The sequence below is a fragment of the Microcaecilia unicolor genome, chromosome 1 (assembly GCF_901765095.1).
Source record: "Microcaecilia unicolor chromosome 1, aMicUni1.1, whole genome shotgun sequence".
In the NCBI taxonomy this organism is placed as follows: domain Eukaryota; kingdom Metazoa; phylum Chordata; class Amphibia; order Gymnophiona; family Siphonopidae; genus Microcaecilia; species Microcaecilia unicolor.
In genome coordinates, this window is record NC_044031.1 from 343,370,182 (window position 1) to 343,394,043 (window position 23,862).

The following is a 23,862-nucleotide window of genomic DNA, read 5'->3' on the forward strand; positions in this document are numbered from 1 at the left end:
TTTACCCTCAGGAGGGTTCAATATTTTTGGGACTTCTCATACCCAAGGGATTTCACCCTGCATCAGCTTCACTGCTAGATTCAATACTTTAGTGACCTCTCTTGCCCAAGGATTTTCAGCCTGCAACTGCTTCTCTCTCTTAGGACTCCTTCCCACCTGCCTAATCAATCCCTGGCTTCTGCTACCACAACCAATTATTCTCCTCTCATTAGCTTCCCCCACACCCATACCAGCTGAGTTAAGCATTAGACTAATGATGAGCTCCTGCACACAGGGTTTCCTATCTCTCTTTCCCCCTAGTGGCAGCCAATATACACATCCAGCCAGCTTACACCCATGCCTTCCCCTATTGCAGCTAGGAGTCCAGTCCAGGTTCTTCATCTCACCCCTTGGCTCCTTGCCTGCAATGCCTTCTGGGACTTGTATTTCAGACTGAAACTGCCTTAACCCAACTATCCTGGATGTGACTATCAAAAGAGGAAACCTCTTTGGTTAAGTGAATATTATGTGACTGATGATTTAAGCTTCGGATACAAGATAATTTGTAGGTTTATTGATAAAACCTGTTTTAATTTTACTGATAAAATGTAAACAGTAATTAGTTTAAGAATAGTTTAAAATTTGGTTGCCTTGCTTTACATTTAATTGTTGGAGACCTAAAGCAGTCAAAAATGATAGAGAGCTTATTAGCTCTAAATTGTTGCATAACAACTCAATATAATAAGCTGTGCATTAGAACTGTGCACTGAGCTTCAGCATATTTTGTTTCACTACCTTAGAAGACAGACAAACTTAAGGCATGATTACGGACAGAAAACAGTGCACACTGCTGTGGGAACATGCTACAGTTTTCTGCATTAGGCAGAATCTTTTTTTCCTTCTTCTTTCCTGTCAGTGATGAACCAATGCTCATTTAGTATTAAACACTGAATGGGAATTAGTTCATTTCCTGTCAGCGAATCTGTTGATAAGAGAAAGAAAAATAATGACCCACCTCCCCCTTTATGGAGGCTCAACTCATTCGCAACTAAATGGGATGAGCCACAGGGGCCACGGCCCAACCAATATTTTGCCAAAAACAGTATTTACAATTTGAGAGCTTGGGAGCAGGGTTGGAAATAAATAAAAAGAAGTCAAGTCACAGCATTGTTGGGGAAAATAAACCATTTGCTATTTCTTCTTAGCACCATTTGCTGCATCAAGATTAAGTCTATGTAGCTCAATAACATGCAAGATTAGCACAGTGCTTTATTTCCCAGTTTAGTGATGATTTTTAAGCAGTTCAATCCTTTCACACACAGGAAGTAATAGGAGTGCAGAAAAAAGTATCAGCGCTAAACCAGAAGCAATTGCTGTGCTGCGATAAAGGTGAAATTAGGCCTTACCTGCTAATTTTCTTTCCTTTAGACCCTCCAGACCGGTCAAGATGCTTGGGTTTTTACACACCAACCAGCAGAGGAAGACCAAGAACACTTAACTTTGACCACTGTATATGTAACCTGTGCAGAACCCCAACCAGCCAGTATACTGATAACCAAGCAGAGAAAAACAAATAACCTCACATAACCCTGTATATGGAACTCATCCCTAACATGACCATGCTTCTGCAGACTGAGCACAATCAGTGCCCAGACCTGCACCAGTTTACCACCAGAAACTATGCCTGGCATCCACTAGACCATATACATCCTATTCATCAGCCACAGCAAAACAGGCTCAAACAAGAAACCAGAGACACACACAGCGAATGCTACATACCTGTAGAAGGTATTCTCCGAGGACAGCAGGCTGATTGTTCTCACTGATGGGTGACGTCCACGGCAGCCCCTCCAATCGGAATCTTCACTAGCAAAATCCTTTGCTAGCCCTCGCGCGCCGATGCGCACCGCGCATGTGCGGCCGTCTTCCTGCCCGAAACCGGCTCGTGCCGGCCAGTCTCATACGTAGCAAGACAAAGAGAAGGGAAGACACAACTCCAAAGGGGAGGCGGGCGGGTTTGTGAGAACAATCAGCCTGCTGTCCTCGGAGAATACCTTCTACAGGTATGTAGCATTCGCTTTCTCCGAGGACAAGCAGGCTGCTTGTTCTCACTGATGGGGTATCCCTAGCCCCCAGGCTCACTCAAAACAACAACCATGGTCAATTGGGCCTCGCAACGGCGAGGACATAACTGAGATTGACCTAACAATTTTTCCAACTAACTGAGAGTGTAGCCTGGAACAGAAAAAACATGGGCCTAGGGGGGTGGAGTTGGATTCTAAACCCCAAACAGATTCTGAAGCACTGACTGCCCGAACCGACTGTCGCGTCGGGTATCCTGCTGCAGGCAGTAATGAGATGTGAATGTGTGGACAGATGACCACGTCGCAGCTTTGCAAATCTCTTCAATAGTGGCTGACTTCAAGTGGGCTACCGACGCTGCCATGGCTCTAACATTATGAGTCGTGACATGACCCTCAACAGCCAGCCCAGCCTGGGCGTAAGTGAAGGAAATGCAATCTGCTAGCCAATTGGATATGGTGCGTTTCCCCACAGCCACTCCCCTCCTGTTGGGATCAAAAGAAACAAACAATTGGGCGGACTGTCTGTTGGGCTGTGTCCGCTCCAGGTAGAAGGCCAATGCTCTCTTGCAGTCCAATGTGTGCAGCTGACGTTCAGCAGGGCAGGAATGAGGACGGGGAAAGAATGTTGGCAAGACAATTGACTGGTTCAGATGGAACTCCGACACAACCTTTGGCAAGAACTTAGGGTGAGTGCGGAGGACTACTCTGTTATGATGAAATTTGGTGTGAGGGGCCTGGGCTACCAGGGCCTGCAGCTCACTGACTCTACGAGCTGAAGTAAATGCCACCAAGAAAATGACCTTCCAGGTCAAGTTCTTCAGATGGAAGGAGTTCAGTGGCTCAAAAGGAGGTTTCATCAGCTGGGTGAGAACGACATTGAGATCCCATGACACTGTAGGAGGCTTGACAGGGGGCGCTGACAAAAGCAAACCTCTCATGAAGCGAACAACTAAAGGCTGTCCTGAGATCGGCTTACCTTCCACACGGTAATGGTATGCACTGATCGCACTAAGGTGAACCCTTACAGAGTTGGTCTTGAGACCAGACTCAGACAAGTGCAGAAGGTATTCAAGCAGGGTCTGTGTAGGACAAGAGCGAGGATCAAGGGCCTTGCTGTCACAACAGACGGCAAACCTCCTCCATAGAAAGAAGTAACTCCTCTTAGTGGAATCTTTCCTGGAAGCAAGCAAGATGCGGGAGACACCTTCTGACAGACCCAAAGAGGCAAAGTCTACGCTCTCAACATCCAGGCCGTGAGAGCCAGGGACCGGAGGTTGGGATGCAGAAGCGCCCCTTCGTCCTGTGTGATGAGGGTCGGAAAACACTCCAATCTCCACGGTTCTTCGGAGGACAACTCCAGAAGAAGAGGGAACCAGATCTGACTCGGCCAAAAAGGAGCAATCAGAATCATGGTGCCTCGGTCTTGCTTGAGTCTCAACAAAGTCTTCTCCACCAGAGGTATGGGAGGATAAGCATACAGCAGACCCTCCCCCCAGTCCAGGAGGAAGGCATCCGATGCCAGTCTGCCATGGGCCTGAAGCCTGGAACAGAACTGAGGGACTTTGTGGTTGGCTCGAGATGCGAAGAGATCTACCAAGGGGGTGCCCCACACCTGGAAGATCTGTCGCACTACTCGGGAATTGAGCGACCACTCGTGAGGTTGCATAATCCTGCTCAACCTGTCGGCCAGACTGTTGTTTACGCCTGCCAGGTATGAGGCTTGGAGCACCATGCCGTGACGGCGAGCCCAGAGCCACATGCTGACGGCTTCCTGACACAGGGGGCGAGATCCGGTGTCCCCTCCTTGTTGATGTAATACATGGCAACCTGGTTGTCTGTCTGAATTTGGATAATTTGGTGGGACAGCCGATCTCTGAAAGCCTTCAGAGCGTTCCAGACCGCTCGTAACTCCAGAAGATTGATCTGCAGATCGCGTTCCTGGAGGGACCAGCTTCCTTGGGTGTGAAGCCCATCGACATGAGCTCCCCACCCCAGGAGAGACGCATCCGTGGTCAGCACTTTTTGTGGCTGCGGAATTTGGAAAGGACGTCCCAGAGTCAAATTGGACCAAATCGTCCACCAATACAGGGATTTGAGAAAACTCGTGGACAGGTGGATCACGTCTTCTAGATCCCCAGCAGCCTGAAACCACAGGGAAACTAGGGTCCATTGGGCAAATCTCATGTGAAGGCGGGCCATGGGAGTCACATGAACTGTGGAGGCCATGTAGCCCAGCAATCTCAACATCTGCCGAGCTGTGATCTGCTGGGACGCTCGCACCCGCGAGACGAGGGACAACGCGCTGACAAGAGCGAGCGCGCTGGGGCTTAGCCTGGGCCGCAGGCTGTCGAGAAGGAGGATTGTACCTACGCTTACCAGAAGAGTAGGGAACAGTCCTCCTTCCCACAAAAAATCGTCTACCTGTAGAGGTAGAAGCTGAAGGCTGCCGGCGGGAGAACTTGTCGAAAGCGGTATCCCGCTGGTGGAGCTGCTCTACCACCTGCTCAACTTTTTCTCCAAAAATGTTATCCGCACGGCAAGGCGAGTCCGCAATCCGCTGCTGGAGTCTATTCTCTAGGTCGGAGGCACGCAGCCATGAGAGTCTGTGCATCACCACACCTTGAGCAGCGGCCCTGGACGCAACATCAAAGGTGTCATACACCCCTCTGGCCAGGAATTTTCTGCACGCCTTCAGCTGCCTGACCACCTCCTGAAAAGGCTTGGCTTGCTCAGGAGGGAGCTTATCCACCAGCCCGCCAACTGCCGCACTTTATTCCGCATGTGTATGCTCGTGTAGAGCTGGTAAGACTGAATTTTGGCCACGAGCATAGAGGAATGGTAGGCCTTCCTCCCAAAGGAGTCTAAGGTTCTAGATTCCTTGCCCGGGGGCGCCGAAGCATGCTCCCTAGAACTCTTAGCCTTCTTTAGGGCCAAATCCACAACTCCAGAGTCGTGAGGCAACTGAGTGCGCATCAGCTCTGGGTCCCCATGGATCCGGTACTGGGACTCGATCTTCTTGGGAATGTGGGGATTACTTAATGGCTTGGTCCAGTTCGCCAGCAATGTCTTTTTGAGGACATGATGCATGGGTACTGTGGACGCTTCCTTAGGTGGAGAAGGATAGTCCAGGAGCTCAAACATTTCAGCCCTGGGCTCGTCCTCCACAACCACCGGAAGTGGCCGCTCCTCTCTTAGGTACTCCATACAGAACAGTCTGTCCCAGGCTCAAAAATCTTGCGTCCTCCTCAGGTAAGAATGCAAGACACGTTGGACATTCAGCTTTACCAGATGACATTACGTCAAATTCCCTGCTCTATCTCCCAGAACCAGGAAGGAAATCACCTAATCACGTGAAATTCAGAAACCACCTTGGGCAAAAAAAAAAACAAAAAAACGAAACAGTACCAGCTACAGCGAAACCTTCTCCTTGGAAAAAACGAAACAGTACCAGCTACAGCGAAACCTTCTCCTTGGAAAAAAGAAAGGAGATCCACATGACAAAGCTTGCAGCTCCGAAATCTTCTGTGCCGTCTTCAGGGTAAGGTCCTTGCAGTTGCTAGTCTCCAAAGGTTCAAAAGAAGCACGCACTAGCACCTCCAAAACAAGATTCAAGTCCCACGGAGGGACCAACGAATGCCGCAGTGGACGAATCAGTTTTACTCCCCACAAATAACGGAACATCAGGAGAAGCTAAAGACATCCCTGAACCTTCCCCCGGAAACAGGCCAAAGCCGCAACCTGCACTTTCAAGGAGGACAGAGCTAAACCCCTGTCCAAACCATCCTGCAAAAACTCCAAAATCTCTGTGATAGATGTTCACAAAGGGAGATAAGAATGATCCTGGCACCAACTCTCAAAAATGCGCCATACGCAAACATAAGCCAAAGAGGTGGGCCGTTTATGTGACCGTAGCATAGTATCAATTACTCTGGAAGAAAAACCTTTCTTCCTCAACCTACTCCTCTCAAGAGCCAAGCTGTAAGCGAGAACAAAGGAAGTGGCTCCTGCTCTGCCAGACACACTAGATCTCAGTACCACGGATGACGCGGCCAATTTGAAGCAACAAGGATCACCGGGCTCGAGTGTCACTTGATTCGTGAACCACCTGACCCACCAAGAGCCACAGAGGAAGCACATAAAGTAACACCTGAGGAGGCCACAGAAGAACCAACGTGTATATCCAAGGACCAAAAAAAAATTCTAGACTTAATGGAGCGCATGATCTGGTGGGGAACGTTATGGTACTGGGGCCACTTGATAACAGTGATCATAATATGATCAGTTTTGACATCAACCTTGAAGTAACTATACATAGGAAGTCAAATACATTAGCGTTTAACTTTAAAAAAGGTGACTAAGATAAAATGAGAAGAACGGTTAAGAAAAAAAAACTTAGAGGGGCAACTGAGAGGGTAAAAACTGTACAACAGGCGTGGATGCTATTCAAAAATACCATCCTGGAGGCCCAGGCAAAACATATTCTGCGAATTAGAAAAGAAAGATGGAAGTCCAAAAGACAGCCGGCGTGGTTAAAAAGTGAGGTGAAGGAAGCTATTAGGGCTAAAAGAAATGCCTTCAGAAAATGGAAGAAGGAACCGTCTGAAAATAACAAGCAGCAGCATAAGGAGTGTCAAAGCAAATGCAAGGCACAGATAAAGAAGGCCAAGAGGGATTATGAAAAAAAGATAGCAGTAGAGGCAAAAAAACATAGTAAAATTTTTATCATATTAAAAGCAGGAAGCCGGCAAAAGAATCAGTTGGGCCGCTGGATGACCGAGGGGTAAAAGAGGCGATCAAGGAAGACAAAGACTTAGCGGAGAGATTAAATTAATTCTTTGCTTCACCAAGGAAGAAGATTTGGGTGGGATACCAGTGTCGGAAATGGTATTTCAAGTGGACGAGTCAGAGAAACTTACTGAATTCACGGTAAACCTGGAGGACGTAATAGGGCAGTTCGGCAAACTGAAGAGTAGCAAATCACCTGGACCGGATGGTATTCATCCCAGAGAACTGATAGAACTGAAAAATGAACTTGCGGAGCTACTGTTAGTAATATGCAATTTATCCTTAAAATCAAGCGTGGTACCGGAAGATTGGAGGGTGGCCAATGTAACGTCGATTTTTAAAAAAGGTTATAGGGGAGATCGGGGAAATTATAGACCGGTGAGTCTGACGTCGGTGCCGGGAAAAATGGTAGAGGCTATTATTAAAAACAAAATTACAGAGCACATCCGAGGACATGGATTACTGAGACCAAGTCAGCATGGCTTTAGTGTGGGGAAATCTTGCCTGACCAATTTACTTCAATTCTTTGAAGGAATAAATAGACATGTGGACAAAGGGGAGCCGGTTGATATTGTGTAGCTGGATTTTCAAAAGACGTTTCACAAAGTGCCTCATGAAAGGCTACAGAGGAAATTGAATTGGAGGGTCATGGGATAGGAGGTAATGTCCTATTGTGGATTAAAAACTGGTTGAAGAATAGGAAACAGAGAGTGGGGTTAAATGGGCAGTATTCACAATGGAGAAGGGTAGTTAGTGGTGTTCCTCAGGCGTCAGTGCTAGGACCGCTGCTCTTTAATATATTTATAAATGATTTAGAGATGGGAGTAACTAGCGAGGTAATTAAATTTGCTGATGATGCAAAGTTATTCAAAGTCGTTAATTCGCGAGAGGATTATGAAAAATTACAGAAGGACCTTACAAAACTGGGAGACTGGGCGGCTAAATGGCAGATGACGTTTAAGGTGAGCAAGTGTAAGGTGATGCATGTAGGAAAAAAGAACCCTAATTATAGCTACGTCATGCAAGGTTCCACGTTAGGAGTTACGGACCAAGAAAGGGATCTGGGTGGTGTTGTTAATACACTGAAACCTTCTGTGGCTCGGAAAGCGAATAGAATGATGGGTATTATTAGGAAAGGTATAGAAAACAGGTGTGAGGATGTTATAATGCTATTGTATGGTTCCATGGTGCGACCGCACCTTGAGTCTTCTGTTCAATTCTGGTCGCCGCATCTCAAGAAAGATATAGTGGAATTGGAAAAGGTGCAGCGAAGGGCGACGAAAATGATAGCGCGGATGGGACGACTTCCCTATGAAGAAAGACTAAGGAGGCTAGGCCTTTTCAGCTTGGAGAAGAGATGGCTGAGGGGAGACATGATAGAGGTATATAAAATAATGAGTGGCGTGGAACAGGTGGATGTGAAGCGTCTGATCACGCTTTCCAAAAATAGTAGGACTAGGGGGCATGCGATGAAACTACAGTGTAGTAAATTTAAAACAAATAGGAGAAAAATTTTTCTTCACCCAACGCGTAATTAAACTCTGGAATTCGTTACCGGAGAATGTGGTGAAGGCAGTTAGCTTGGTAGAGTTTAAAAAGGGTTTGGACGGTTTCCTAAAGGAGAAGTCCATAGACCGCTACTAAATGGACTTGGAAAAATCCACAATTTTGGGAATAACATGTATAGAATGTTTGTACGTTTGGGAAGCTGCAAGGTGCCCTTGACCTGGATTGGCCGCTGTCGGGGACAGGATGCTGGGCTTGATGGGCCTTTGGGTCTTTTCCCAGTATGGCATTACTTATGTATCCCTTCTGACCAAGGATCCCTCCATTGACTGAAATAACGTAACATATGAGCACTGTCGGCTGACGCCATGAGATCCTTTACCGACAGACCCCATTTCAACATGATGCGGTCAAAGATCAAACGATGAAGAGACCACTCTCCGGGATCAAGAGTGTGTCTGCTCAGAAAGTCCAAGCCAACCACGTGCCCCACCCAGAGATGCTGAAGATAAACTTCTGCCCAGCACATTAACAACGCCACCTCCTCTGCAACCGCCTGGCTTTTCATACCCCCTTGTCGACTGACAGACCACAGCCGTTGCGTTGTCGGAGAGAACTCTTATGGCCTTGCCGCCAAGAAGCGACTGGAAGAACACCACAGCCAACCGGATTGCCCGCGTCTGTAACCGATTAGTGAATCATCGAGCCTCCTCCATCAGCCAACGGCCCTGAGCTACCTGGTCAAGACAATGAGCCCCCCCCCCCCCCCTCCGCAGACTGGCATCCGGATGGTCCAAAGGTATGCCCTTCTCCAGATTCGGTGTGTGTAGCCACCACTGCAGACTGTAGCAGGGGGCTCCCGTCAGAGGTAACCGCTCCTTCAAGTCCTGCGTCTGCGGAGACCAGAGAGCCAGAAGAGAAAACTGCAACTGCCACATGTGCGCCCTGGCCCATGGGACCACCTTTATCGCTGCCGCCATCAGACCCAGCACCTGAAGGTAAGAACGGATCGCAGAAGCCTTCTCCAAAAGAAGCTGCCGAATCTGCCCCTGCAGACTGGAAATTCGAGCGGGAAGCAGGAACACATGACCCTTCAACGTGTCCAAATGAACTCCCAGATACTCCAAGGACTGTGATGGTAACAGAACACTCTTCGCCGGGTTCACCACCCAACCCTAGTGACTCCAAGAAACTTACCACACGTTCAGTTGTCGTTTCACTCTCCAACCGCAATTTGGCTTCAATCAACCAATTGTCGAGATAGGTGTGGACCAAGATGCGGACCAAGATGCCCTGCTTCCACAGAGCAGCAGCCACAACCACCATGACTTTGGAAAAGGTCCGTGGCACCGTCACGAGACCAAACAGCACAGCACAGAATTGAAAATGCTTCCTTAAGGAAGAAAACTGAAAACTCTAATGAGCCGATCGGATGGGAATGTGCAAATAACTTTCCGTCAAATTCAGGGAAATGAGGAACTCCCCTCTCCGAACTGCTACAATTACCGAGTGCAATGTTTCCATCTGGACATTCAGAGATCCATCGACCCTCTCTTGAGGTCTAAAATGGGTCAAAAGGAGCCCTCCTTCTTGGGCACCATAAAATAAATGGAATAGCAGCCCGCCCCCTGCTCCCTTCAGGCCATGGGTACTACCGCCTCCAACTTATCAGATGAAGCAGAGTATCTCGAACTGCCCCCGCCTCGTGCCAAGAGCAACACGGAGATTTGAGAAAGAAATCAGGAAGCGGATTGTCGAACTCTAGCGCATATCTGTCATGTATCAAAACTGTCTCAACCTAGTGCCTACTCACAACAGAGGCTGGACCCCTACACCCTCATTGAGAGTTGCATACAGAACTGGAACCCCCCAAGGAGGAGGAGTCACACCTTCCATGGTGCCCCTCTCAAAAGGACTGGGTCCGCTGAAAAAAAACGACCTCTGGGAGCTCCAGTGGACTTGCCTGGCCTATAACGCTGAGCTTCCAGAAAACGACAACGTGCTGACGCCCCCCCCCCCCCGGCTACCTGATTTGGGTCGAACCTCCAGAAGGCGCAGAACCTTAGCTTCTCCAAGCCGTGCACCAACTTATCCAAATCCTCTCCAAAGAGCACTGGACGTTTAAAGAGAAGCAAACATAATTTGGACTTAGGCCGCGTCTGTGCTCCAACCCTGTAACCAAAGAGTCCGACGGGCAGGAACCACCAGGGCCACATTCTTCGTTGAGGCTAGAAGAGTATCAGCTAAGAGTCCATCTCTAACATAGCCAATTCCTTCACCCAAGCAGCCTTGTCCACAACTGGATCAACCAGGAGTTTCTCAGTCCAGCGGAAACAAGCGCAAGCCACCAAACCCCCACACAGACTCCTGCAGCACCAGAGCCATTAAATCAAAACTAAGCTTAAAAAAAGGATTCTAGTTTCCTATCTTGGAGGTCACAGAGCGCCACGCCACCACCACTGGAATAGCAATAGCTTTAGTCACCGCCGTCACAACCACATCCACCGTAGGAGGCTTTAGGGAATTCCTATCCTCCTGAGGACAGGGTAAAGCCTAGCCATAGCCCGAGTCACCTTACAAGGGGTATCTGTAGAAGGCCACTCTTGTATCACCATCTCCCTCAGATCTTTATTCATGGGAAAAGATCATGGACACCGAATCCCTTTAACGAAAGGGTCTACCTGCTTAGCATCCTCCCGCGGGGGCCTCTGTAGGCTCAAACAAGAGTAGAAGACACCTGCCTGCTTAAAATCAAGAGAGAAACGCCTATATTGCGACCCAAATCGGGAGATGGGCGTCCTTCTCACGTGGGTGCCCAAATCGGTATAATCTAAAGCCGATTTTGGGCATTTCCAACTGCAATCTGTCGCGGAAACGGGTAAAGTTGACGGGGCGTGTCGGAGGCGTGGTGAAGGCGGAACTGGGGCGTGGTTATCGGCCGAGGAAAGATGGGCGTCTTTAGCTGATAATTTAAAAAAAAAAAAAGGCGTTTTTACCGCGATTTTGGGTCACTTTTTGGACCCTTTTTTTTCATGAACAGATCCCAAAAAAGTGCCCCAACTGCCCAGATAACCACTGGAGGGAATCGGGGATGACCTCCCCGGACTCCCCCAGTGGTCACTAACCTCCACCCACAAAAAAAAACACACTTTAAAAACTTTTTTTCCAGCCTGTATGCCAGCCTCAAATGCCGTACCCACCTCCATGACAGCAGAATGTGTTCTATCCTGTGACAGCCTTTCCCTGGTTCTGATGTGGCTCTCGGGTGAGTGTGACACCTTTTCTGTTATGTGGGTTTAGGGTATTGGGCTCCGTGATTCCACTAGCTTGTGGCAAATGCTCACGATGTTGATAGTTGGTAGGCTCTACTCCCATGGTGCTTTTCCCCCTGCTTACTGGGTTAGAGTGTGCCCTGTTTATTTTCCGGTAGTCCATGAGGTAGTGGCCATTTTTGTAAGCCAGTTTTAGATCCCTTTCATGTGTTAGCCACGTTACAGAACTTAGTTCTTACCTTGAATGTGGCTGAAAGAGGGCATTGTGCACCAATCTGCCAGCTCTGACCTACTGCTCATATCAGTACCAGGAAGACTCGTTGCCAGTGGGGCACAACCTCTGATCTGCAGTTAACTGTAAGCGTGCTTATTCCAATAAAGGACGTTTTCGGAGAGATTAGTCTTCAGGTGTCAACTGGTGTGCCAATGTTTTATAGCAGCAACAAGTTCTAGAGGCCTGCGTGTATGCAGGTCCCTGGAGCACTTTTAGTGGGTACCGCAGTGCACTTCAGCCAGGTGGACCCAGGCCCAGCCCCCCGTACCTGTAACACTTGTGCTGGTAAATGGGAGGTCTCCAAAACCCACTTTACCCACATGTAGGTGCCCCCTTCACCCCTAAGAGCTATGGTAATGTTGTACATTTGTGGGTAGTGGGTTTTGGGGGAGGGGGGTTGGGTGCTCAGCACCCGTGGTAAGGGAGCTATGCATGTGGGAGATTTTTCTGAAGTCCACCGCACTGACCTCTAGGGTGCCCAGTTTGTGTCCTGGCATATCAGGCAGGGCAGTGTACTACGAATCCTGGCCCCTCCAATGACCAAATGGCTCGGATTAGGACGTTTTTGAGCTGGGCGTTTTTAGTTTCGATTATCGCTTTAAAAAAAAAAAAAAAAAACCGCCCAGCTGAAAAACGTCCATTTTTTCGAAAATACGGTCTGTCCCGCCTCTTCATGTACCCGTTTTCGGACATAGGCACCCATGGAGATAGGCGTTCGCATTCGATTATGCCCCTCCTGGTCAATTAACTAAGTTAGCTCATCCTTGTGAAAAATCTTGACCGAGGGGTCCTCCCCTGGCAGGGAAAAGTCCTTCTCCTGAGATGAATCCAAAGGATCCTCCTCCCCGAGATCAATAAGAGCTTCCTCGAATCCTAGGAGAAAAAGTCTCTAGATCCTCAGCCCAGTCCTGATTTCCAAGCCTGAAACAGAGTCCAAATAAACTCAGGAGGCAACCCCATCCCTCCTGAGCTCTTACTAAGGCTGGACCCTGTAAGTTTTGCCCTACAACAGCCGAGGTGGTTCTGCAGCACAGGAAGAATCTAAGATGATGGTGGTTCCCGCCGAAAACAGGACCACTGCCGCAAAACCTGCCTGTACGACCCAGTACAAGCTGTGCCTACCATGAGAACCTCTGGAGGTGCGGATGATGGCGGCTTCGGCTCCCCACAGAGCCAGCACAATCAGGGCCCCACCAGACCCACACTAGTCAGACTACATGTCTAACCTTTGCTGGAGACTGAGCAATACTGGCTGATCGGGGTTGTGCACAGGTTACATATACAGAGTTCAAAGATAAGTGTTCTCAGTCACCCTCTGCTGGTAGGCGTGCATAACCCAAGCATCTTGACCAGTCTGGAAGGTTGATGAGGAATATGATTTATTAATTAAGAACAGAACCTTAATACACAGCTTATAGTTCACATTTTACAAGTTTTTCAGGAGATGATTTTATAGCTGCCTTCATTAGTGAAAGGTGTGTGCGAAACAGATTTTCAAATTTAAGGTATGTGTGTATTTTCACTTTGAAAATTATCTCAGGAAAACCTGCCTTTTGGTGCACATATTTTGATAGTATATACGCAACTTTTTGAAAATCCAATAACATGTGCTTAAGTGAAAATCCCACCCCAAATATGCTCCCAGAGAACGTCTCTGCTCCTTGCAGATAAAACTGCATACGTACAGAGCCTACACGTCTTCTGACCTGCATATCAGATGGAAGACTTGGTAAAAGCTCATTTTCAACAACTGCTTCTCCTCCTTGAGGCTCAAACCAAAATGAAAATTCTCATCAGATTGTAATCTGCTATTTTCACAGATGTAACGTGTTTGGAGAGGAACAGTACTCATACAAAATGACTGTAGGTATCTTCAGTGGATGCACATTTTTATATTTCTACTTTGTGGATCATTTCTCTTCAGATAGTATGACTGGGCAGCTTCAACATACTTGACCAATCTGAGAGGGGCCTTTGCTGGCACGACAACATCATCTACTCTTCCTAAGCCTCAACATGCTACCTGTGGCCTTCCCATCACTGAAAGTCCTAGTTTAATGTCTTACTAACTACAGTATTTCATTTTTGGAATGATGTTGATTCCATCAAGGATTCCTACCATAACCTGGTCAAATACCTAAATATTGGAGATGAATAAAAACAGCTTTCACCATGCTTAGTAACATAGTAGGTGACAGCAGAAAAAGACCTGCACGGTCCATCCAGTCTGCCCAACAAGATAAACTCATATGTGTTACTTTATATGTATACCTGACCTTGATTTGTATGTACCATTTTCAGGGCACAGACCATAGAAGTCTGCCCAGTACTAGCCCCGCCTTCCAACCACCGGCGCTGCCACCCAATCTCTGCTAAGCTTCTGAGGATCCATTCCTTCTGAACAGGTTTCCTTTATGTTTATCCCACGCATTTTTGAATTCCGTTACCGTTTTCATCTCCACCACCTCCACCAGGAAGACATTTCAAGCACCCGTGAAAAAATACTTTCTGACATTTTTCCCGAGTCTGCCCCCCTCATTTCATGTCCTCTAGTTCTACCGCCTTCCCATCTCCAGAACAGGTTCATTTGTGGATTAATACCGTTCAAATATTTGAACGTCTGTATCATATCACCCCTGTTTCTCATTTCCTCCAGGGTATACATGTTCAGGTCCGCAAGTCTCTCCTCATACATTTTGTAATGCAAATCCCATACCATTTTTGTAGCTTTTCTTTGCAGCGCTAAATTGTTTTTACATCCTTAGCAAGATACGGCCTCCAAAACTGAACACAATACTCCAGGTGGGGCCTCACCAATGACTTATATAGGGGCATCAACACCTCCTTTCTTCTGCTGGTCACACCTCTGTCTATACAGCCTAGCAAACTTTCTGGCTAGGGCCACCGCCTTGTCACACTGTTTCGTCGCCTTCAGATCCTCAGATACTATCACCCCAAGATCCCTCTCCCTGTCTGTACATATCAGACTCTCACCGCCTAACACATACGTCTCCTGTGGATTTCTACTCGCCAAGTGCATCACTTTGCACCTCTTCACATTGAATTTTAATTGCCAAACATTAGATCATTCTTCTAGCTTTTGTGGATCTTTTTTCATGTTTTCCACTCCCTCCGGGGTGTCCACTCTGTTACAAATCTTGGTGTTATCCGCAAAAAGGCAAACTTTACCTTCTAACCCTTCGGCAATGTCACTCACAAATATATTGAACAGAATCTGCCCCAGCACCAATCCCTGAGGCACTCCACTACTCAGCTTTCCTTAATATGAGCAAATTCCATTTACCATCTTAGTGTGTGTGTGCTGCAGTGGAAAAGGAAGATCAGGGGTTGATGCAAACATTCCAGTTTAGCACTTTCATACAGGAAACAGTGTAATAAAGATAATCTTTATTCAGAGGCACTGTGTCATGCCATATGCCAAAAACTGGCTACATACTCCTATAAATGACTACACACAGCACACTGCTAATTTAATTTGTAATCATATACCAAGTAAGCTGGTGTTCCTGAGGGATTCTGACTTCTCTTTCATGGGCGTGGTTTATGATTCTGTCCCAACAAGTTGAACAGTTTACTTCATGATCAGGGATGAAACTATCTTTTCCTTCTACGAAAGTGAAAGCATGAGTTCCTGTTCCTCTTTAGTGAAAAGGGCATTTAGTGCTAATGCATTCTACATAGTACCAAACTTCTTTAGCAGTAAGGCAGACAAAACGTACATTGATCTCTCCCATCTCCCTTGTCAGCACATCAATGGTGTCGGACTTCTGAAGGATAGATGTTCTCAAATCATGAATCTGACTCATCAAGTCAGTCACAACCTCCTGTATAGGGGATAAAAAAAAAGTGGAAGTAATATCACCAAGTACAATAGCTACTACTATTAATAATTTGTGTAGCAATAATAGATGTGCATAGTACTATACAGACAGTGGCGTAGCTAGGTGGGGCGCAAGGGGAGCCGTCATTTCCCAAATGGATTTTAGGGGAAACGGCGCCTATGTGCTACATTGGCCATGAACCCACCTCTCTTCCCTTCAGCCACTGCTGCTTTAGTGCAGTGGTAACAGCGGCAAAACAAAGTATAGCTATTGTCGTGGATCCGCACTACTTAGACTCGCAGCTGCCAGTTCCACTTCGTGCCCCAGAACAGGAAATGATGTCGGAGGGGCAGGGACTAGCTACCATGAATCTGCACAGTGTGGCTCCGCGATTGCTCTACTTTGTTTTGCCGCTGCTGGTCTGGAGTAGTCAAAGATGGAGTATTAGCAGCAGTGGGGTATCGGAGGGAGGGGAAGGGAAAGAGGTCAGATGCTGGAAGGAAAGGGGAAGACGGCAGAGGGGACAGGAGCTGGATAGGAGGGTCAGAGTGAGAGAGGGAAGGGACACGTGCTGGTTGGAAGGAGGAAGAGAGGGGTATTGTATGGGATCCTGAAAGAAAGGGTCAGAAAGAAGGGGGAGGAGGGAGATCTGGAAGAGAGTTACTGAATGGAAGAATGGAGAGTGAGAAGGAACAGGTGCTGGATGGAAGGAGGGATAGAGGGGACAAATACTAGAAGGAATGGTCAGAGAAAAGGAGCAGGTGCTGGAAGGAAGAGTCAGTGAGATGGGTTAGAAAGGGGACAGATGGTGAAAGGAAGGTGAGAAAGAAGGGACAGACTCTGGAAAATAGGGAGCGAGAAGGGAGAAAGGGGGCAGACATTGGATGGAAGGGGAAAGAGTGCACACTGGATGAAAAATGTAGAGGAGGCACACACTAGGTGGAAGAGGGTTAGGGGCAGACACTGGATGGAAGGAGGAGAGAGGGGCATCCTATTATTTCATAGATTGTGTTTTTTGCTAACTCTCCCCGCTTTTCCAGCACCTTCTCTTTCCGCCCTACTGTACTGCACCCTCTTTCTATTTTCACTCCTCTGCCCAGTATATTCTCTCTTGTTTTCTCTCACCCCCCTCCAGCATCTCTCCCTAACACTCCATCCAGCTGGATGGAAGGGGATAGGCCTCTACAGGGGTTGAGTGAGGGCAATTGCTGGCTTGAAAGAGGGAGGGAATATTGGATGATGCTAGACATGAGGTGAGTAGGAAGACAGGGAGATGGTGGACAAGGGGGAATGAAAAAACCAGAGGGGGGGTACTGGACATTGCACAGGGATGAGGACCGAGAAGGGGTATGCTGCACATGGGAGGAGTAGGGATATAGGGGAGATGCTGACATGGAAAGAAGAGAAGGCCGAGGAGGAATGCTGCATACAAGGGGGGAGTAGGGTGTCAGGGAGACATGCTGGATGGATGGAGGTGAGGGAAAGAGGACATCCTGGACGGAGGGGGGGTAAGAGAAAATGAAAGAGTATATACTGGTCAGAGGAGTGAAAATAGAAAGAGGGTGCTGTACAGAAGGGAGGAAAGAAATGGTGATGGAAGAGGGGATAGTTAGCAACCCCCCCCCCTCAAAAAAAAAAAAAAAAAAAACTATGAAATAATAGGATGAAGAATGGGAGGGGCTGGAGTAAGGGAGATGAAAACTGTAGGCAGATGTGGTTAAAAATAAAAAGGAAGATTGAAGACTGAGTAGTACAAATGAATGAAGTCTAAGAGGCAGAAAACTAAATGAAGGAAAGCTGAAAGGAAAAGATCAATTCAGAGGTTGGTATAGGAGAGAAAGTGAAGAAGGCAGGAAGGAAGAGAAGTGGCAGATGAACTGGAGATCATGTGAACAAAGTTAAGAAAAGCCAGAAGAGACTGAGACAAACATGATGGGAAAAAGAAAACAAAACGACCAAACAAAGGTAGAAAATTTTTATTTTTAATTCACTGAATGGAAAATGTTAGTTTACACTGCTTTCTTTATATTTTGCAGAGTGCTGTTTTGATTTCTCTTTCTCCAGTGTTGCAGTGTGGCTTCTTGGGGTTTAAGTTTAGTCTACATATTCATATTTTAACTTTGTGGTAATTTATTCTGTACCTGGCAAGGGTGTTCAGTGTTTGTGACCGAGGCCAGGTACTATGCATCTAGTTTCTATTTAAGCATCTGTAAGAATTCAACTTGTTCCAATTTTCCAATAGGCATATTGATGTTCTAGTTCCTACTGTAGTATTTCCTGTGTTGCATTTTTCTAGATAAGGTCTTTGTTGTGTTACTTCTGTAAATCAGTGGTGTTATGGTCAAGTAGATTATATAGATTTTGAGTGACTTTTGTAGGCTTTGTATTACAGGTAAAGCTGTTCCTCGGCATTCCTGCTGATGGTGTCACCAGACTCATGGCTGAAGAATGGAGTGTTGGTTCTGCTGAACCACAGCAGAAGGGCCAGTGGCACCAGCACTGCACTCTTCAGTCATGATCATGACAACACTAGCAGCACAAGCACTCCTGGTTGACAGAGTATGAATTGCAGCTAAGTGCTAAAGAGCCAACACGGGGTGAGGATGCTCTAAGTTAGAGTGTGAATGGTAATTGACTGCAAATACTTTGCTTCATAGTTCAGGACAAATTCAGTGAAAAATGTTTGGGCAATTCATAATGTGTTACTGAGCAGCATTCTTAGATGACTATCAGCTAACTAACCATAACAAAAATAATATCAATGTTTCTATTGTGCAACGCCTTTCTCCACTACCAGGGAGTAGAAACATGCTCATACTGTTTCCTATGGTTTCCAATTTGACTTCTGCTAGTTCAGTTGTGTGATCGTTGCAGGTGCCTATTTTACAAAAGTCTGCTCCCCCTGACCTTAAAACCTTGCTACGCCTCTGTATACAGATACAAGTGAGAGTGAGAGACTAAGACAGATGGCTGAATTCTATTTCATTCTAGTCAGTGTAAACATAAGTACATAATTATTGCCATACTGGGACAAACCAAAGGTCCATCAAGCCCAGCATCCTGTTTCCAACAGTGACCAATCCAGGTCACAAATACTTGGCAAGATCCCAAAAAAGTACAAAACATTTTACACTGCTTATCCCAAAAATAGTTGATTTTCCCCAAGTCCATTTAATAATGGTCTATGGACTTCTCCTTTAGGAGGTCGTCCAAACCTTTTTCAAACTCCGTTAAGCTAACCGCCCCTACCACATTCTCTGGCAACGACATAGTACTTTATAAGCAGCAGTGGATCCAAGGAGTTCACTCAAATGTAACTTTAATGGAAACTAGACCCATACATACACACACACACACATATATATATATATATATATATATATAAATATATAAAGTGACTGCACATAACCACATATAGTAAACCTCTGAAGTTCTCTCTATCTCCACCTGCAGGTAGAGGGACATAACCCACAAGTCTCTGGATTGATCTGTTGGGACTAATGGAAAGAAAATCAGGTAAGAACTAATTTTACCTTCCATAGCGTCCCACAGATCAATCCAGAAACTTGTGGGATGTAGTCGCATGCAGAACCTTCTTAAAAGGTGTGGTAATTACTGAGGGATCCGTCCTTATAACAGCCACAACCCTTGCAACCAATCATAGATTCCATCAACACGCAGCACAGCAAATATTAAAACCAGTGCCAAGAACACAAGTCTTGGGGAAAGAGAAGAAGCTGGACTGTTAGAAAACCTTCCACAGAAACTATATGCTTATAAAATAACCTTATCTTGGCTCATACCTCCTCGAGTGCTGCTGGTGGTCCCGCCATGACACAGCCCACACTTGAGACTTTCGGAATCCGCCCACCGGGACCGAGGAACCCTGCTACTGGAACCTCCGAAACGACATATACAGAGCACAGTATAGAGGGCGCTACTTTGAGCCCGTTGGCAGGCCTGACCCCACCACAACCTGGAACGAGTAGCGGAACAGAGGAAGCGCTGATTGAACAGCTGTCCGAAGCGGGCAGACTATCGTCGGCGGTGGGAGGTCCGGTTCTGGCTTCAATCCCAGGTACTGATACAGCAGAAAGGGGATTTTCGTCCCTAGCCTTAACCCGAGAAGTAAATCTTCTAGGGTTGGGAGGTGGTATGGAAAAGCCTGCAGAAGTCACTATGGATGTGATTTGGGAGGCCATTCAGGGGGTGAATGTGAACCTCCAGCGAATTTTTAATGCCTCACAGACTGAAATAAGTCAATTAAAGGAACAATCTAACCAGCTTACCACTAAAGTCGAACTCCATCAGGAAAAAATTCAGACTTTCGATTTGAATTTAAAATCCACGCTGACTACAGTGGGGGCTGTTATTAAAGAGAATAAAATCCAGGCAAAGAAATTGGAATATATAGAAAATCAAATTAGAAGGCAAAATCTTAGAATACTTAATTTTCCGATTTCACCATTTCTTACTCCAGCTGAACTATTGAAAAAGTATTTTCTGGAAGTTCTGGACATTCCTGTTGAAAGTCACCCTTTGGTGTCAAAAATGCAATATATAAAAAAAATTTATGCCTACAAATTCAGAACCTCCTCAAGATAATTTGACTGATTTTCTAGAACGTTCTGAGATTTCAGATCGAGCAACATTACTTATAACGTTTGCCATGGAGTCAGATAAGACTTTAATTCTACGTTCTTATTTCAGGAAAATGAATGATAATTTTATGGGCGGGAAAATACGTATTTTTCCAGATTTAGCCAAAGAGACTCTAACCAGGAGAAGGGAGTTATTGGCATTGAGGCCAAGAATCCTTTCCCTGGGTGGAACATTTATCCTTAGATATCCATCTAGATGTATGATCTCATTAGATGCTGTAGATTATCTTTTTTTCTGTCCTATTAAATTAAAAGATTTTCTTTTAGCTACGGAGGCTATACATGACCCGTCTGTGATGGCTGCTCCCACTTAGCTGTACTGTCTAGGCTGCAGGATACCAAAGTCCTTCTAGTTCAGTTTTGATATGTGTCATTTTATAAGTTGTATTAGCTAAAATTTCCTATTCTTGGTTCCCCCCTGTTGTGGACAAATATGACAAGATTTTGTTTGTAATATAAATACTTGGAGTTATATTCTAAATCTATACATCTTAATGTATGAACATTGGTGTGTTATTAAGATGAAAATATAAATAAACAGTAAAAAAAAAAAATAACCTTATCTTAGTAAAATATGCCCTTATAGAGCAGGATGACTTCTAGCAATAATACTGTAAAGGGGTCGTTGGCGTCAGCAGGGGCAGGAACAATTGGGAATCATTCTTGCTCAGATACCATTAGACCCTAGGGAATTTCACCAGATAAGCTCTAGGGATGTCTTTCAGGGGAGGTGCATGTGATATGGAGCCATGCAGGAAGGTAAAATTAGTTCTTACCTGATAATTTTCTTTCCATTAGTCCCAACAGATCAATCCAGAGACTTATGGGTTATGTTCCTCTACCAGCAGGTGGAGATAGAGAACTTCAGAGGTTTACTGTACGTGGTCATGTGCAGTCACCTTAACTTCAGTATTGTCGATACCAAAGCAGTGGAAGACATAAGTACATAAGTATCGCCATGTTGGGACAGACCAAGTGTCCATCGAGCCCAGCACCCTGTCACAGAGAGCAGCCAAAAGAACAAGCAATTTGTCCCGCCCCTCCTAGAAATAGTGTATTATTCCCTTGTCTATTCAATAACATTCTATGGCTTTTTCCTCCAGGAAGCCATCCAACCTTTTTTTGAAGTCTGCTAAGTTAACCGTCTTAACCACTTATTCCGGCAGGAAATTCCAGAGTTTAACTACGCGTTGAGTGAAGAAAAATTTCCTCCGATTAGTTTTAAATTTACCACACTGCAGCTTTATCGCATGCCCCCTTGTCCTAGTATTTTTGGAAAGTGTAAACAGACGCTCCACATCGACCCGTTCCATTCCACTCATTATCTTATAGACCTCTATCATATCTCCCCTCAGCCTCCTTTTCTTCAAGCTGAAGAGCCCCAACCTCTTCAGCCAATCCTCATAGGGAAGTCGTCCCATCCCCTGTATCATCTTTGTCGCCCTTCTCTGCACCTTTTCCAATTCCACTATATCTTTTTTGAGGTGCGGCGACCAGAATTGAACACAATACTGGAGGTGCGATTGCACCATGGAGTGATACACAATGGCAGAATAATATCCTTATTTTTGTTTTCAATCCCTTTCCTAATGATACCCAACATTCTTTCCTAGCCGCAGCAACACATTGGAAAAGTTTTCAACGTATCAATGATGACACCTAGATCCCTTTCTTGGTCCGTGACTCCCAATGCTGAACCTTGCATGACAGTTATAGTTTGGGTTCCTCTTTCCCACATGCATCACTTTGCACTTGTTCACATTAAACGTCACCTGCCATTTAGACGCCCAGTCTCCCAGTCTCGTTTCACAATCTTCCTGCGATTTGACGACTTTGAATAACTTTGTGTCATCGGCAAATTTAATTACCTCACTAGTTACTAACATATCTAGGTCATTTATGAATATGTTAAAAAGCAGAGGTCCCAGCAGAGATCCCTGCGGGACCCCACTAACTACCCTTCTCCATTATGAATATTGACCTTTTAATCCTACTCTCTGTTTCCTATCTTTCAACCAGTTTTTAATCCACAGTAAGACACTACCTCCAATTCCATGACTCTCCAATTTCCTCTGGAGTCTTTCATGAGGTACTTTGTCAAATGCCTTCTGAAAATCCAGATACACAATATCAACCGGCTCACCTTTATCCACATGTTTGTTCACCCCTTCAAAGGTTTCCTTTATGTTTTGATTTGTTTTGCCTTTTTTTGTACCAAAATATCACTAGAAGAAAACACTCAACCCAGAACAACAAAGGGCGGGCCTCTGGATTAATCTGTTGGGACTAATGGAAAGAAACTTATCAGGCAAGAACTAATTTTATCTTCCATAGCGTCCCAGAGATCAATCCAGAGACTTGTGGGATGTACCAAAGCAGTCCTCAAGTGGGGCGGGGTACTACAACCTCAGCAGACTGGAGCAATGATCCACAGGCCACGGTTACATGCGCTGCCACGTTAAATCTGGAATGCCTAGCGCTGCGACGCCAAGCCTGCAAAGCCTAGCAAGGGAAGGACAGCAGATCAAGTGGGCGATCTGCAAAAGCCATCCAAAGCAGGACAGAGGACAAAGTGGCCGCCCTACAAAGGGCAGCCACGGAAGCCAGATGGGACACGGAAAAGGAAGTCAACTGCATTCTGCAAGAAAGTGCTGCCACCCACAACGGGAGAAACTGTCCCATACAGAGGCCAGCTGAAGAAACTGCCTCTCCCAGCCAACGGCTACTGCAGCTCTTGAAGCCAGATCCCCTTTCTTGTGACCAGCCAGAAGACAACACAAGGGTATGCCGGGAGGCATTTCTGCTCAGCAGGTCAAGAATCTGATGATCCTACCACACTGTGGGTGTTTCATAAGGGGTTGCCACCTTCCTATATGCCTAAGGCTCTCCAGGTTCTGAATATGTCTGCTTCTGATCCTGCCACCGCTACATCTGCTAATCTTAAAATGGTGAGCACTTGAAGACCACTACAGTCTAGCAGTGCATAAGGCTATATAGGAAGTCACTTCTGCTCGTCACTTTTGCTCAGTGGGTCATCCCAAGCACTGCGCCACTATGCAGAGACGTAGCTAGGTGGGGTGCAAGGGGAGCAGCTGCTCCCCTAAAATGATTTTGAATAAAATGGCACTTATGTGGAAAAGCTCTTCAGCTTCACACTGACGCCTATTCTATAAAAGGTCAGCTCCTCCTGACATCAAAACCGCTATGCCCACATCTGCCAATCTAAAAATGGTGAGCCTTCTTATGGTACCTTCCTATAGTCCCGAGCAAAGCAAGAAGCAAAGAGTTGACCAACGGAACTCACTTGTCACTTCCAAATAGTATAGGAGTATATGGTGAACATTCAAGAAGCGGGAATACAAAAAGGTGGAATGGGATGGAAGGCAGAAACCACCGTATGCAGAAAAGACAGGACTGTGCGCCTGTCACCAGCAGAAATCCAGAGGATCTCAAACGGAT

At 46.2% G+C, this 23,862-nt stretch overlaps 1 protein-coding gene across 1 annotated transcript in view; it reads right to left on the reverse strand.

Annotated features, from left to right (window-relative positions):
- The window catches only part of KIF15 (kinesin family member 15), a 1,036,090-nt gene that overhangs the window by 309,859 nt on the left and 702,369 nt on the right, over positions 1 to 23,862 (reverse strand). Inside the window, 1 exon segment of the mRNA XM_030209299.1 lies at positions 15,641 to 15,745. Coding sequence (XP_030065159.1) covers positions 15,641 to 15,745 — 105 coding nt within the window.